Source organism: Mytilus galloprovincialis, chromosome 6, assembly GCF_965363235.1.
Source record: "Mytilus galloprovincialis chromosome 6, xbMytGall1.hap1.1, whole genome shotgun sequence".
Classification (NCBI taxonomy): Eukaryota; Metazoa; Mollusca; class Bivalvia; order Mytilida; family Mytilidae; genus Mytilus; species Mytilus galloprovincialis.
This window is the reverse complement of record NC_134843.1, coordinates 78,305,330-78,321,404: the sequence shown is the minus strand read 5'-3', so window position 1 is coordinate 78,321,404 and position 16,075 is coordinate 78,305,330. Positions and strand designations below refer to the sequence as shown.

Here is a 16,075-nt window from a genome sequence, read left to right as displayed (position 1 = left end):
GATATTTATAAGTTTTACGTTATATTAAGCCATGTCAGCTATGTTTATTGAAAATGTTTTGTTCAAAAGGTGTCTTGTCCGTAGTTTATGTACATTTGGTAGGAAGGCTTCAAGACTAGTTAACAGGGAAGATAACAGAAAGAGCATTTCTAAACGTAAACAAATATGCTTTATGTGTGTATAAACATCCAGTTAACAGCAAACACGTGGTTAAAAATATATTCACATGTTACATAAAAAGTCATTGTATTAAATTTTACACATTGTCAATTATAAACAATGCAAATTAATTTAAAGGTAAAATTATATGATCTTATATTGATCCTTTGTTAAATCTATAGATAGATATATGATTTACTTCTCTGTTGAAATACATGACAGAAAGTGTCACAAAATAGTCATAATATAATTTCCACTGGAATAAATATTACACTTGCAGTTTTGTTTACTGCATGGTAGCTGGGAATATATCTGTCATATTTGTATATATTTAAGTTCCCCTATTTAAGGATACACAATACATTATTTGAAATATATGAGTTTTTGCAAAGACTTGGTTATTACTGTAAGCAGCACAATCATCCACATAATTGCCATCTACACAATGTACAATATATACATATATTCCTGGAATATTTCAAATTTTTCTTTACTCAGAGGCAGATTTAGGGGAGACAGGGGTCTGCCCCCCCTTTCCTGTGAAAAATTTGGTTGAATATATAGGGAATCACTGAAGCTTTACCAAAGTGGATCCCCACTTACATGTATGGAATTTCTTCATCCGCCACTGATGCTATTTAGTATACATTGTATATGTCCCTAACAGAATAAATGGTAAAGAATATTTGTTTAAAAAGGAACAGACATTTGTAATTTCATTATTTGCAAAGAATTTTCCAGAGGACAAAACAACCTCTAAGAATCAATAAAAGGAGAACTATAGCCTAACAAAATAAGATATGACTCTTTAATAATCCTTAATATCAATTAACCCTTAATTACTACAGTACTCACAACAATTTACTCATAAAGACTGAAAACATCCATTGATAGTTATAAGACATCATTATGTTTAAATGCAATTTAATTTTATCATGTTTATTGTCATTGAACTTTTGTTGTGTATGTGGCAATACAAGTTTAAACAAACAATAAACATCAAAATAAAAAGCGAAACAGTTTACAAAAAATACACAATAATCTATGATGATGATGGAAGTTTTTAACGACCTTGACTGGCTATACAGTCCTTACATAGTAAATCATGTCTTGCACTTTTTGGGCATAGATGAATAAATAAAAAAAAACTTAAAATCATAAGTGTTGTATCTAATTTTCAAGACATTCAACACATATGTCTATCATGTCGTTACTTTTCATGCTATATATATGTTACAGTAAATAGTTGAAATTAGGAATTACATGTAATTACTAAAATTTAGGAATTACATGTAATTCCCGATGCACTTAGTAAATACAAGTAATTCCTAAAACTGCCCAGTTATTACAAGTAATTACTAATTTTTAAATGATTTTTTACACCTATTTACTAACTGTTAAAACACTGTTGTAATATGGTCAGCTGATCAAAAGTTGTGGGAATACCTACTAGAAGATCAGTGAATACTCTTCGAAAGTGATCAACCTAAAGTGTTGTTTTTGATATTGGTGCATAAGCTACGAAATATATAGCAAATTAAACATGATTTTTGTGTTGTAAAGTCATTAATTATAATGATATTAGAATTCACTTTTAGCAGGCAATCTCACTGGTTCTATTTTGTTAAATATGCTGAGAAACATGGTTCATTGGTTGATGACTTGTGCACTTGCAAGTTAATAATTGGACCTCTTTGAATGTAAATTAATGTTAACTTGGAAAAAAACTAAGATCAGCTATAAGTAATATACGATAAAAGTATTATTTTACAAACTTTACTTCTAGATATTATCTTATGATCATAAACAAGCTTCTGTCCAAGTTTGGTGGAAACCCAGTCATAGTGAAAAGTTAATGTTAAATGGCATGAAAACTACAAACAAGTTCAATATAACATGTATAATAAAATGCGGAAAAAAAGGATTTCATTTTACATGATTAATTTACCTCTTAATATTTGTCTTATGATCATAAACAAGCTTCTTTTCAAGTTAGGTAGAAATCCAGGATAATTTAAGAAAGTTATCAAAATTTAGCCGCTGATGACGGAACATAGGTTGGTTCGCTGTGTCTCGCGTTTTTGCGATAAGAGTCGCATGCATGCTCGACAAAATGAAAATAATGTCAACAAAAGGGGTGAAATTTTAAGGTGACTTATTCAATCCACAAAAAGATTAGATTCATCACAAATGTCCGACAGAAGAAGTCATTGTTGTCGCTTTGACACTTTCCTCAATTTTATAGTTAATAGATATAGGAAGATGTGGTATGAATGCAAATGAGAAAACTCTCAATTCAAGTAACATAATTTTTTTTAAAGTAAACCATTGTATGTCAAGGTATGGCCTTCAATACTTAGCCTTGACTCACACCGAACAGCAAGCTATAAAAGCCTCCCAAAAATACTAGTGTAAAACCATTCAATTGGGAAAAAGAACAGTGCCCCTATATAAAAACGAGAAACTAGGAAAACTGATGAACTATTTAGAAAAGGGAATTTGACTTTTGTCATTGGGCAACTTGAAAAGCAAAATTAATATAAACAATAGGCTCTCAAGATCCTGAATCGCTCACCTGATTTTTTTAACTCAATTTATTCATCAATCATGATTTATATTATTGTGTTATAATGTATATCAGTGTTTGCTTTAAATTGCTTTTTTTTTTGTCATATATGTCACAAAATGAATATATAAGTTATGTAGAAAATCATCAGATATAAACTAAATTTGAACTTGATCTGCAATTTGTCAACTTAATACCAATACTGAAATCAATTATTACAAGCATAAGGGGTAAGTGTGGAGTTAATTTTCAAAGTTCAAGGACCACAACTCTGCACAAAATCATCAGCCTGAAACAAAACTCCAAGTTCATCTATAACTTGTCTGGATAAAACTTTTTACCAATTTTCAAATCAATATCACTTCAAGCTTCCCTCAAATGTCTTTCTAAATTTTGGATTGATATCTATATCTTGCATGCTGATTTTTATGGAGTTTCAAAACGTATTAAACCACCATTTTCCAGTTTCGATTCACAAACTCTAAAGAGTATGCACTTTTGATGTGCCTTATATTCCTTAATCCTTAAGTATGAGCCCTAAAAATCCCTATCCCTTTACTTTCTGGTTTGGTATCTTGAATTATGTCTTTAATTTTAAAACAAACAAATCAAGTCAGTAAATAGCTGTAAAAATGACAAAAATAATCAGTAAATACCAGTAATCACTGAATCAACTAGTAAATACATGTAATTACTAAATTGGCTAGTGATTACAGGTATTTACTGAAATGCTTAGTAATTACGTGTAATTCCTAATTTCACCTATTTACTGTAACATATATATTCATTTAAAGTAAAGTTTCATTTGTGTGTTTTTTTTTACAAAATACTGCCTATACATACTATATTTAGGGCCTTTCACATTTATGTGCTGCAGTAGTAAATTTCTTTGTTAATATATTGAGATTAAATGTTGAACTCAAATTAAAAACTGTTTGCAAACCAGAAAAATGTTTAAGGCAGGTTTTGACATCTTGAAAACTTTTTAAGGATTTCATTTGTCTGATGTTAGTATTTAGTATTTATTTTGTTTATTTTTGTCATTTATGAATAACAACATTATCACACTTTATTTTCTAGGTATTATGTCCGCGTTGCCAAAGAAAAATGGACACCATCAAAAGTTCACAGTAAGTTTAATGTAAAATATAGAGCAGATTGCATTATAATTTTTTATTACATTGGTTTGAATGCTGTTCGTTCTCACAGTATTTAATTAATCTGGTATTTTCTTTCTGACATTTGGCAAGAGCAGCTTTTATCAAGATGTTATAAAGATTTTTGCATTAAAAAATTGCTTCAATTTTTACTGTAAGTAAATAATGTAATTGAAGAAAAAACTAATCAAAGATTTCAAATACAAAAAATATTCAACTTTAAAAATAATGACTTAACTACGCATCAATTTACATGTGAAAGTCGACCTACTGGTGGTTCATGGTCCAGTTTCTTATACTTTGTCTTTATTTATATGTATTGTTAATGTAATATAAAGAATACCTATTAAGACTGCAATACACATATATTAAAACATTAACAAAAATGTTCAAACATGAGTTTCTATAATTTTGACAAATTCAGGCATGATATCCGCTGCATGTCAGACGATAATTCATAGGAATCAAACAAAAAGTCAATGTTTTCTTGGTATATGAACACAACCTGTAAATTGTCTAAATTGAATTTATTTCAGGTGGAGACAACTCTTTTTAAATGATATCATGCATATTTTTATAGACATAGAATATTAAAGCACTTGCATTTAGCATTATACAATTATATTTGTATTTTCACATGTTTAACAGAATGCTATATAAAATGTATTTTTATTGTGATATAATATTTATGAACTTTGATATTACAATATTTCTGTAATAAAAGATTACACTAATTTTTTTTACAGATATGTGTAGAAGGAAACATTGCCAGTGGTAAAACATCATTTTTAGAATACTTTAAAGACACACATGATGTTGAGGTATGTGAAAAAATGTTTCTTAATCTATAAAATTAGGGTTTTATATAAATGCCTGTCAATTTTTTCTCACATCTATTATATGCTAAGTTGACCCAAGATTCTGAAAGTTGTTTTAAAGATTGTTATTCTATATAATTGAACAACAATAATATAGGGTACATAACATGAAGCATAGGATGAATTTATCTTATTCTACATGTAGATTAAACCAAACATCCTTTAATAAAATTAACAGTCCCAATTTTCTTGCACCAGATGCGCATTTCGACAATACATGTCTCTTCAGTGATGCTCGTGGCCAAAATATTTGAAATCCAAAGCTTATATAAAAGATGAAGAGCTATAATCCAAAAGGTCCAAAAAGTATAGCCAAATCCGTGAAAGGAATCAGAGCTTTGCATGAGGGAGATACATTCCTTAATTTATAATAATTTCTATCATTTTGTAACAGTAAAATGATTTCTAAATACAACTTCAACATTAAATAAATGTATGGATTTAATAATGTACATTTTGAAAAAAAATCTGTATTCGACCAATAATTAACAGAATAAATGTCCTAGAAAAAAAATTCCATGTTGAAGTACAAATCAGCTTATGTTGAAAATAGCAAAGATGCATAATGAAATTTTTTTTTAATGAAGGCTTCTTCTGATTCCCTTTTAATATTTTTCTTTTATCAAGATAAATTGTGATATACATGTATATATTTGTAGGTGATAGAAGAACCTGTAAACAAATGGAGAAATGTTCAAGGAGGAAATATTTTAGTATGTATAATATTTAACATATTGAGCTACAATTTGTAGATTCTAGTAAAACAAAAATATGTTATGCTGATATGAGTATATTTAGATTTATGAAACCTATCTGAAATGCTCTACTCTAGGTATATTTAAAAAAAAAAGGAAGACCAGAAAAAATCAGCAAATATTCCATTTTTATTTTACCTTAAATCTACATTAAAATATAAACTCAATATAGATACCAGATTAAATGCTTCGTACAAATGTACATCAGATCTGCCTTTGGTCTACAAAAGACACATCAGTGACGTTCAAACAAAAAAAGTTAAAATCAGAGGCAGATTGGAAGGGGGGGGGGGGGGGGGGTGTTTGCGGGAAATATTAGGTTGATTATATAGGAAATCACAGAAGCATAGCCTGGAATTGGCCCAATCATAGGCAGTCAGCCCCTTTTTATGAAATTTTGGATCCACCACTGAAAATGGTCAAATATGACAGAAAGATGAAGATCATTGAGTACCCAAAGTTCTTGAAGGTTTTGTAAGATACAGCCAAATGTTTGATAGTTTATTATTATACGTGTGTATTTTGAACAGGCCAAGATGTATGAAGATCCAACAAGATGGTCATTAACACTCCAGACATATGTACAATTGACAATGTTACAGAATCATGTCAAATCACAGGTTAGTAACCTTTGACCTTTCTATATTCTAGATATTTTAAGGTTAAAGATGATCTTTTGAATGTAAAATATATTCATTAGTTTTAAGATCCATAGTTAAAAACAAGCATTATTGAGAAATACAACAAATAGTTCTATTGTGATTATAATTTGGTTTTTTTTTGTTTGTAGGAAAAACCAATTAAATTGATGGAAAGGTCAATATATAGTGCAAAGTATTGTTTTGTAGAGAACTTGCATAACAGGTAAAAGATTGTTTAAGGAAATGAAAAAAGTTTTAAGCAACTGTATAAGATTATTATGGCAAAGATTATTAATGAAAAAGAAGACACAAAATAAGTTTATGCACAGCAAAAAAACACAGAAAACAAAAGAACAGCACTTTAATTGCTGTTCTATATTTCAAGGTCACAGAGAGGCCTACAACAGGGAGCAACAAATCTCAACTAATTGCAAGTTTAAGTGTAAATTTTTTTCTGGCTTTTTGTGAACATGCTTTGCAGTTTTATGGTTCAACTATGTTTATCAATCTTCTTTTACCAAATTCTTGCATATTCTTCACATAATATGCAAAATAACCATAACAAAATTTGTGTCTCAATTTTCAGAAACTGGGAATAAGAACTTTCTGAAATTTGGTATCAATCATCATATCAGCATAGTTTACTATGTGGTACATTTAATATTTTTTCTCATTAATGAATTCTAACACATATTTTTACACATAAACACTATTTTTGAAACTACATGTATTGGCACCTAAACATATGGTATCAGTCTTCATGTGAAGATGCATCTTCAATTACATTGCTGATCAATTTCCTGTCAATAAAATATATATGTAACAGGGTATCATTAATGACCAAGACTTAAAGAGCTTACAGTTAAATATGTGTGTTTCAATTATAAATTTAATTATTTCTTCAACTATCATTTGTGAACTTTTCCACAGTTCTAGAAAACATGCAAAAGATATGAACTTCAGTTAACTCATTCATTGATGATTAAATTACATTTACTACTCCGGCTACATATTTTGTATGCTCTATTTTTTAGCGGTAAAATGCCTGATTTAGAGTTTGCAGTTTTAAGTGAATGGTTTGATTGGATTTTAGATTTTCACAAGTGTCCATTAGATCTGATTGTATACCTACAGACAACTCCAGAAATAGTTTATGACAGAATTAAAAAACGAAAAAGGAAAGAAGAACAAACAATCCCAATAGTGAGTGATTAGTTACAGATTTGACTCCAAGAAAGTTACACACTTTGCACTAAGAAAGTTACACCTGTGACACTAAGAAAGTTACACATGTGACACTAAGAAAGTTACACATGTGACACTAAGAAAGTTACACATGCGACACTAAGAAAGTTACACATGTGACACTAAGAAAGTTACACATGTGACACTAAGAAAGTTACACATGCGACACTAAGAAAGTTACACATGTGACACTAAGAAAGTTACACATGTGACACTAAGTTACACATGTGACACTAAGAAAGTTACACATGTGACACTAAGAAAGTTACACATGCGACACTAAGAAAGTTACACATGCGACACTAAGAAAGTTACACATGTGACACTAAGAAAGTTACACATGTGACACTAAGAAAGTTACACATGCGACACTAAGAAAGTTACACATGCGACACTAAGAAAGTTACACATGCGACACAAAGAAAGTTACACATGCGACACTAAGAAAGTTACACCTGTGACACTAAGAAAGTTACACCTGTGACACTAAGAAAGTTACACATGTGACACTAAGAAAGTTACACATGCGACACAAAGAAAGTTACACATGCGACACTAAGAAAGTTACACATGCGACACAAAGAAAGTTACACATGCGACACTAAGAAAGTTACACATGCGACACTAAGAAAGTTACACATGCGACACAAAGAAAGTTACACATGCGACACTAAGAAAGTTACACATGCGACACTAAGAAAGTTACACATGCGACACTAAGAAAGTTACACATGCGACACTAAGAAAGTTACACATGCGACACTAAGAAAGTTACACATGCGACACTAAGAAAGTTACACATGTGACACTAAGAAAGTTACACATGCGACACTAAGAAAGTTACACACATTAATTAAGTTACATACGTGACACAAAAATATAGTAGTTTTACATAGTTAACCATTATAGATCTTATGTTTACTTTTGACCTTTTTATAACTTCAGGAAATAATTAGACATCCATTTTGGGCTTTCTTGGTAAAAAATATTACTGCATGAAATATCATATATTTATTACTAACACTAAATTCTTCATATAATAAAAAAAAAATACATATATATATGGCAAATGCAACAAAGAAAACATCTAATATCAGAGGTTCCTTCAATTTGACAGGCTTTTAAACATGAAGTGGCATTAAACAAATGTTTAGAATCATGAGCCCTCTTTTTATCTTGCTCTGACAGTGAACTAACAAAGTTATATAATTTAATTTTGGATGTAACGCGTCTTCTGATGCTGACGTTATTTTGTTATGAGCCCATAGACATAATTTAGTCATGTGACTGTGACGTCATCAACGTTTTTTCATGGTTTTCTACGGTTTAAAATGGAATTTAGAATTAAATTATAAGAAATGACTGTAATATTTTTTCTGTCTATTCGAAATAACAAAAAATGTGATGCACACTGTTAAATAACCCGCTACGCGCGTTTTTCAGTGTGCACCAAATTTTTTATGTTATTTCTTCATAGACAGAAAAAATATTACAGTCATTCCTTATTTAAGGTGGTACCTAACACCTGAACTAAAATTAATTTGGCTCGTTTAATTTTCTTTAAATTTTGACAAAGTATTTAGTTTGACCCTTTGACAAAATATAAAAATTTCAAAAACTTTGAACCAACCGTTTAATCAGAAAAATTACACTGGTTATATAGCAGTTTGACAAAAACTTATTTTGATCATTGAGAAGCTTGATATTCCCTTAACAACACAACGTCATTAAAACGTTCTGCTGATTTTACAGAGTTATCTCCCTGTAGTGTTACGTACCACCTTAAAGTGAATAAAAGAACAGACAACAAAAACCAGTACAGGATGAGTACTTTGCTTGAAAATAACCGTATGATAAACAACAACAACCAAAGTACAAACCAAACAACAAACTATTTTAAAATTTCAAAGAATGTTTACAATTACTGAAAACCATCAACAAAACCCTTAACATGCTATGATCAATTAATTACCATTAAAAATAGATCATTATATGAATTTGTTTATTATTTTTTTATAGGAATACTTACAAACATTACATAATCTACATGAAGATTGGTTAATACATCAAAGAAAATTTCCAGTTCCATGTAAAGTACTAGTATGTATCACTTTTATTATATTATATATAGCCTATATATTGAATTGAAGTTATTGACCACTTACTGATATACGCCACACATCTATAGGTTTTTACACCTCCATTAGTCATCTTGGTTTCGGAATACTTAGATCAGATTGCCACCTTACTTTGATATATAGCTGCAGTTCTGAGAGGAAGTTTTCCTAGCAACACAGAGCTTTCTTAATAACAGACTGGTAGAAATTGGAATCTAACCCTTCAATATATTTGTCAACGTCAAATGAAAATTATCGTTTCAAATGTATGCATTTGAATCATTGTTTTGGATGCACAAACATGATTTCAAAACAAAATTTACCCGAAAGTCAGGTGAAAAGTATACCGTCTTGTAACATTAACGGTACCAATTTTTCCTGCACCAGATGCACATTTCGACAATACATGTCTCTTCAGTGATGCTCGTGGCCAAAATATTTGAAATCCAAAGCTTATATAAAAGATGAAAAGCTATAATCCTAAAGGTCCAAAAAGTATAGCCAAATCTGTGAAAGGATTCAGAGCTTTGCATGAGGGAGATAAATTCCTTATTTTAAAATAATTTCTTACATTTTGTGTCAGCAAATTTTAATAACACAAACAAATCAGTATTACATGCGTAAATATTTTGTTTACCTATCTTTGATTTTTTTTTTTTTTTTTTTTTTTTTTTTTAATAAAATTATTAAATTGTTAGGATTAGCCATTTACAGTACCTCATTATGTATATATATTGAAGCAGTGTTTTACTACATGGGCTGATTAAGAACATGACAAAACTCATTTATTTATTATTTGTTTCAGACATTAGATGCTAATTATGAATTGGACTACATGCACAAAGTATTTGAAGAAAATAGAAAGAAAATTATGTGTGACAGTGGATGAAGCAGAAACAAACAATGTTATCACTACCAAATGATATAAACTTAGTGTAAAGAAAGACTTACAGCTTCAAGTTGGGATACATCATGATTGTGATATGACATTACAGTGAGGTTGTGTTTCTCAGCAGCAGCATAGAAGAAAATGCTAGTGATCCTGTTGATTCATATATCCATTGCTATGGTGACAGATCTTGCAATGTATCTGATATATTTGTTATTTAATGGGCTACTAGATGTTGTGCTTTTGGTGTATAATAATGGATTTTTAATGCAAATTAAATGTAATGGGAATGATAGATAAACTTCATAGAGGTTAGGTGAAATATTAATGCCACCACCATAGGTGAGGGATCATTAAGCTTTACCCTCTGTGTCTGTCAGTATGTCAGACTGTATATCTGTAAATCAGTAAATAAGTAAATCTGTACATCTGTACGTCCCAGATCTTTAAATCTGAAAAGATATTGATTGGTGAAATGCCCAATCTGGTGCAGTACAATTGAAACCATTACTGTTTCAAATTGATTTATATTTCAAATTTCTCTTGAAATTAGTTGAAATAAATAATAAGCTCTAAAAGCAATGTCTTGCCATTTAGATATAAATGTGAGGTAATGTTACTTTTTATGCCCCACCAACAATAGTAGAGGGGCATTATGTTTTCTGGTCTGTGCCTCTGTTTGTCCATCGGTCTCTTTGTATGGTTGTCCAGCTTCAGGTTAAAGTTTTTGATCAAGGTAGTTTTGATGAAGTTGTAATCCAATCAACTTGAAACATCGTACACATTTTCCTTATGATATGATCCTTCTAATTTTAAAGCCAAATTAGACTTTTGAACCAAATTTCATGGTCAACTGAACTTAGAAAATGGTAGTGTGAATTTCAGGTTAAAGTTTTTGGTCAAGGTAGTTTTTGATGAAGTGGAAGTCCAATAAACTTGAAACTTAGTACACATGTTCCCTATGATATGATCGTTATAATTTTAAATCCAAATAAGATTTTTACCCCCATTTTACGGTTCATTGAACATGGGAAATGGTACTGCAAGTGGGGCACCCATGTACTGTGGACACATTCTTGTTTCTTTCTTTTTTTATTCAGGTTGAGTTAATTTGTTGGCAGATGAAATTGAAACTTTGACATATGTAGGGGCAATCTTATTACATTTTTTGTACATGAATCTGAGGGAAAGGAGATAAATTTCATCTATTAACTTATTTATTATTTTATAGTCACTTTAAAATAGGGTTAAAAGACAACTTTAAATATTTGTTTTTTTTTCATAAATTATCTCCCAGCTTATATCAAAACATCAGAAACTAGACAAAACTAGAAACTTGAAGAAAAAAGATCAATAACAATTTTTGAGTAAAAAATTTGATAAAAAATTTAGCTTGAAATATTCATTACTGCTTTCATATTTTTTCCACAATGCCTTCCTTTTGCCAGTGCTTTTATGCACAACAATTTTGGAAAAAATATAAGTTTTAAAAATTTGAAATACATTTTTCTAGAATATTTTAAAACTCCTAAATGTTCAGTTGTAGTTCTAATTAATAATGGAATAGAAAGTAAGATTGCATGTTTTTTTAGTTTATCATTTCAACTCTACAATGTTTCTCAAAACTGTCAGAATCACACAAGAATATGTACAATTAGTCTGCACTTTAATATACACTACATTGAGTTTAAGTCTTGATTTCTTTACTATTTTGACTTAACAAAAGTGTTCAAAATTTTCAATATTATACCTCATTTATTGTTTAGGAATTTTTTATTTGTTGAAAAGTATTTTTATTTAAATGTATGGAAATAAAAAAATGGATAAGAAATATGAGTTGATAAATATAGATTCCTACATTGACATGATTGATACCAGTGGATTATCAGATTTATCCAATCGAGATAGTTGAATTATTTCAATTTTAAAGTCTGACAAGTATGATAACAGTATAATGTGTCTGAGATATTGTCTCTGAGTGCTTGCTTGGTGTTGCCTTTACACTGTCGCAGCACAAAAAGGCTTATCTTTGAAGTGGAGTCTATGTTACATGCAAGAAACAATACTTCTGAAGGATTAGAAATTGATAACTCTACTTTGTAAATTCACTGTTGCATGGTAAACAAGTTTGTCTCTGTTCCTTTGTCTTCTATTTTAAGTTTATTTTCCTTTCAATTGAGAAATATAGATATAGGAAGATGTGGTGTGAGTGCCAATGAGACAACTCTCCATACAAATAACAATTTAAAAAGTAAACCATTATAGGTTAAAGTACGGCCTTCAACACGGAGCCTTGGCTCACACCGAACAACAAGCTATAAAGGGCCCCAAAATTACTAGTGTAAAACCATTCAAACGGGAAAACCAACGGTCTAATCTATATAAACAAAACGAGAAACGAGAAACACGTATATATTACATAAACAAACGACAACTACTGTACATCAGATTCCTGATATATAGCTTTTTATATGCCCCACCTACGATACCACCTACGATAATAGAGGGGCATTTTGTTTTCTGGCCTGTGCATCCGTTCGTTCGTCTGTTAATTCGTCTGTCTGTCTGTCCTGCTTCAGGTTAAAGTTTTTGGTTAAATCAGTTTTTAATGAACTTCAAATCCAATCAACTTGAAACTTAGTATACATGTTCCCTATGATATGATCTTTCTAATTTTAATGTCAAATTAGAATTTTTAACCCAATTACACAGTCCACTAAACATAGAAAATGATAGTGAGAGTAGGGCATCCGTGTACTTTGGACACATTCTTGTTATTGCTGGAATATTGCATGAACAGTTATAATCTTCCTTTTGCTATGAAATGCTCTGCTACTGTTAGGTACCATGATGACAGCCTCCTCAATGCGGATAGTATTGGTAATTTAATAAGTTTGTTAGATACCATGATGGCAGCCTCCTCAATGCGGATAGTATTGGTAATTTAATAAGTTTGTTAGGTACCATGATGCCAGCCTCCTCAATGCGGATAGTATTGGTAATTTAATAAGTTTGTTAGGTACCATGATGGCAGCCTCCTCAATGCGGATAGTATTGGTAATTTAATAAGTTTGTTAGGTACCATGATGGCAGCCTCCTCAATGCGGATAGTATTGGTAATTTGATAAGTTTGTTAGGTACCATGATGCCAGCCTCCTCATTGCGGATAGTACTGGTAATTTAATAAGTTTGTTAGGTACCATGATGCCAGCCTCCTCAATGCGGATAGTATTGGTAATTTAATAAGTTTGTTAGGTACCATGATGCCAGCCTCCTCAATGCGGATAGTATTGGTAATTTAATAAGTTTGTTAGGTACCATGATGCCAGCCTCTTTAATGCGGATAGTATTGGTAATTTAATAAGTTTGTTAGATACCATGATGCCAGCCTCCTCAATGCGGATAGTATTGGTAATTTAATAAGTTTGTTAGGTACCATGAGGCAGCCTCCTCAATGCGGATAGTATTGGTAATTTAATAAGTTTGTTAGGAACCACTGGTAAGACCAAAAGATTTAATATACAATTGTAGCATAATTGAAACATCTCATTTCCTAACAAGATTAAGTCTTGTCTACCTGACTAACACACATGTGACAGTTGCGTTTCTTTTTCTAGATAAATAGATTAATCAGTATAGTTTAAAAAGTTTGTAATTATGTGATTTCAGTGATATAGCCTTTGTACATCTCATTAATTTCATGAAGATTTTTCTGCCCACTTCTCTGCCATGGTTCATCGTCTTATTATAGTTTGTGTAGTACATTAAAAATATTGTAGTCATTTTGAAGTGAAGTCTTTGAATAACACTGGTCCGTATTATATTTAGAAGCTGTGTTAATCTATAATTGAATTAAACTACTTGATAAAAAACATCAGCAAAGATTGATCTTTTCTGAAGAGCCATTAATGATCAGCTACCAGCACTGCTTCCTACAGACCACACATGCAGTTCTTATCAAACTAAAAGATGCCAAAAAAGTAAAATCACAAAAATACTGTTGAAAACAAAAAGTCCCTAATCAAATGGTAAAATCAAATGATAAAACACATCAAACGAATGGACAACTGTCATATTCCTGACTTGGTACAGGCAATTTCAAATGTAATAAATGGTGGATTGAACCTGATTTTACAAAAAATATAACAAAGATCATACAAAAATCATACAAAATTATACAAAAATCAAAGAATGTATATCAACGAAACCAAAATATCAAAACTCCTGTCTGACATGCAGTGTTTGACTTGGATACCAGATATATCGGTGGGGTATTCATTTAAATGCGGTACGTAGTTAATGATTTTGAAGACATCAATAATCAGGTTAATTAGATCTTATAAATCGAGGTAATGCTACCGACATTGAGGGAATCATACAAACTACAAATAATTATCAAAAGAACCAGGATTATAATTTAATACGCCAGACGCGAGTTTCTTCTACATAACACCCACCAGTGACGCTCAGATCAAAAAAGTTTTAAAGCCAAACAAGTACAAATAAGACCAATTATTAGTTCATCATCAGGGTTAAAGTCTCTTGCAATGAATGCAACATCAACTATGTGAAATCACACTCACTTAAAATCACACAATTGGTAAAATTACAGATTAAGACAACTATTTCTATCTCAGGATCTAGGACTTCAAAACTGTGTAGCTAGTGAGTTGTGATATAACCTTTTTTTGGACGAACAATTCGTGATGGCGACTCTCAATGGAAACCTTTACGAATTTTCTTCAGAACATCTTTAGACTGGGACAGTGGCAAATCATATGTAAGGGTCTGGATGGGTGTTTATAGAATTAAGTAAAATAGAGAGAAATAAATAATAAATAGAGAAAAAATAGATAGCTAAAATTAAAAGAAAAATTAGTAAATGTTGTCTGGTCATAAAAGATTGCATATTTTGGCGTTAATATTGATTCACTATATAAGAACTAAACGCATTTATTTTAAAAAAAAACCAGTTGTTGGCATGACACGGGTTATGTTCTTCTCATATATCATGTATATGTTATGATGGTATGATACTTAACCCCAAATGGGAAGGATTGTGCCTGATATTCATATGATGATGACATAATCTTTCAATCAGTTAAATAGAAGTCTGGAGCTGGCATGTCAGTTAACTGCTAGTAGTCTGTTGTTATTTACGTATTATGGTCATTTTGTTTATTTTCTTTGGTTACATCTTATGAGATCAAAATCGGATTTCTCTTGAACTTAATTTTAATGTGCGTATTGTTATGCGTTTACTTTTCTACATTGGCTAGAGGTATAGGGGGAGGGTTGAGATCTCATAAACATGTTTGACCCCGCCGCATTTTTGCGCCGGTCCCAAGTCAGGAGCCTCTGGACTTTGTTAGTCTTGTTTTTTTTATTTAATTTTAGTTTCTTGTGTACATTTTGGAGTTTAGTATGGCGTTCATAATCACTGAACTAGTATATATATTTGTTTAGGGGGCCAGCTGAAGGATGCCTCTGGGTGCGGGAATTTCTCTCTGCATTGAAGACCTGTTGGTGACCTTCTGCTGCTGTTTGTTCTATGGTCGGGTTGTTGTCTCTTTGACACATTCCCCATTTCATTTTTAATTTTATTTAACGAATAAAGAAAAGAGAACATGACCTAAAACACGAAGAATTCAGCTTGATTAAGAAATGA

The 16,075-nt window shown here is 30.8% G+C and overlaps 1 protein-coding gene across 1 annotated transcript; it reads left to right on the top strand.

Annotated features, from left to right (window-relative positions):
• The first annotated feature begins 5 nt into the window (after positions 1-5).
• LOC143080414 (thymidine kinase 2, mitochondrial-like) lies at positions 6-10,536 on the top strand. The gene is made up of 9 exons (XM_076256250.1): positions 6-155; positions 3,806-3,855; positions 4,629-4,703; positions 5,420-5,473; positions 6,046-6,135; positions 6,306-6,379; positions 7,191-7,359; positions 9,421-9,501; positions 10,324-10,536. The coding sequence occupies exons 1-9, from the start codon at positions 32-34 to the stop codon at positions 10,405-10,407; spliced, it is 801 nt and encodes a 266-aa protein (XP_076112365.1). The 5' UTR covers positions 6-31; the 3' UTR covers positions 10,408-10,536.
• The last annotated feature ends 5,539 nt before the right edge of the window (positions 10,537-16,075 follow it).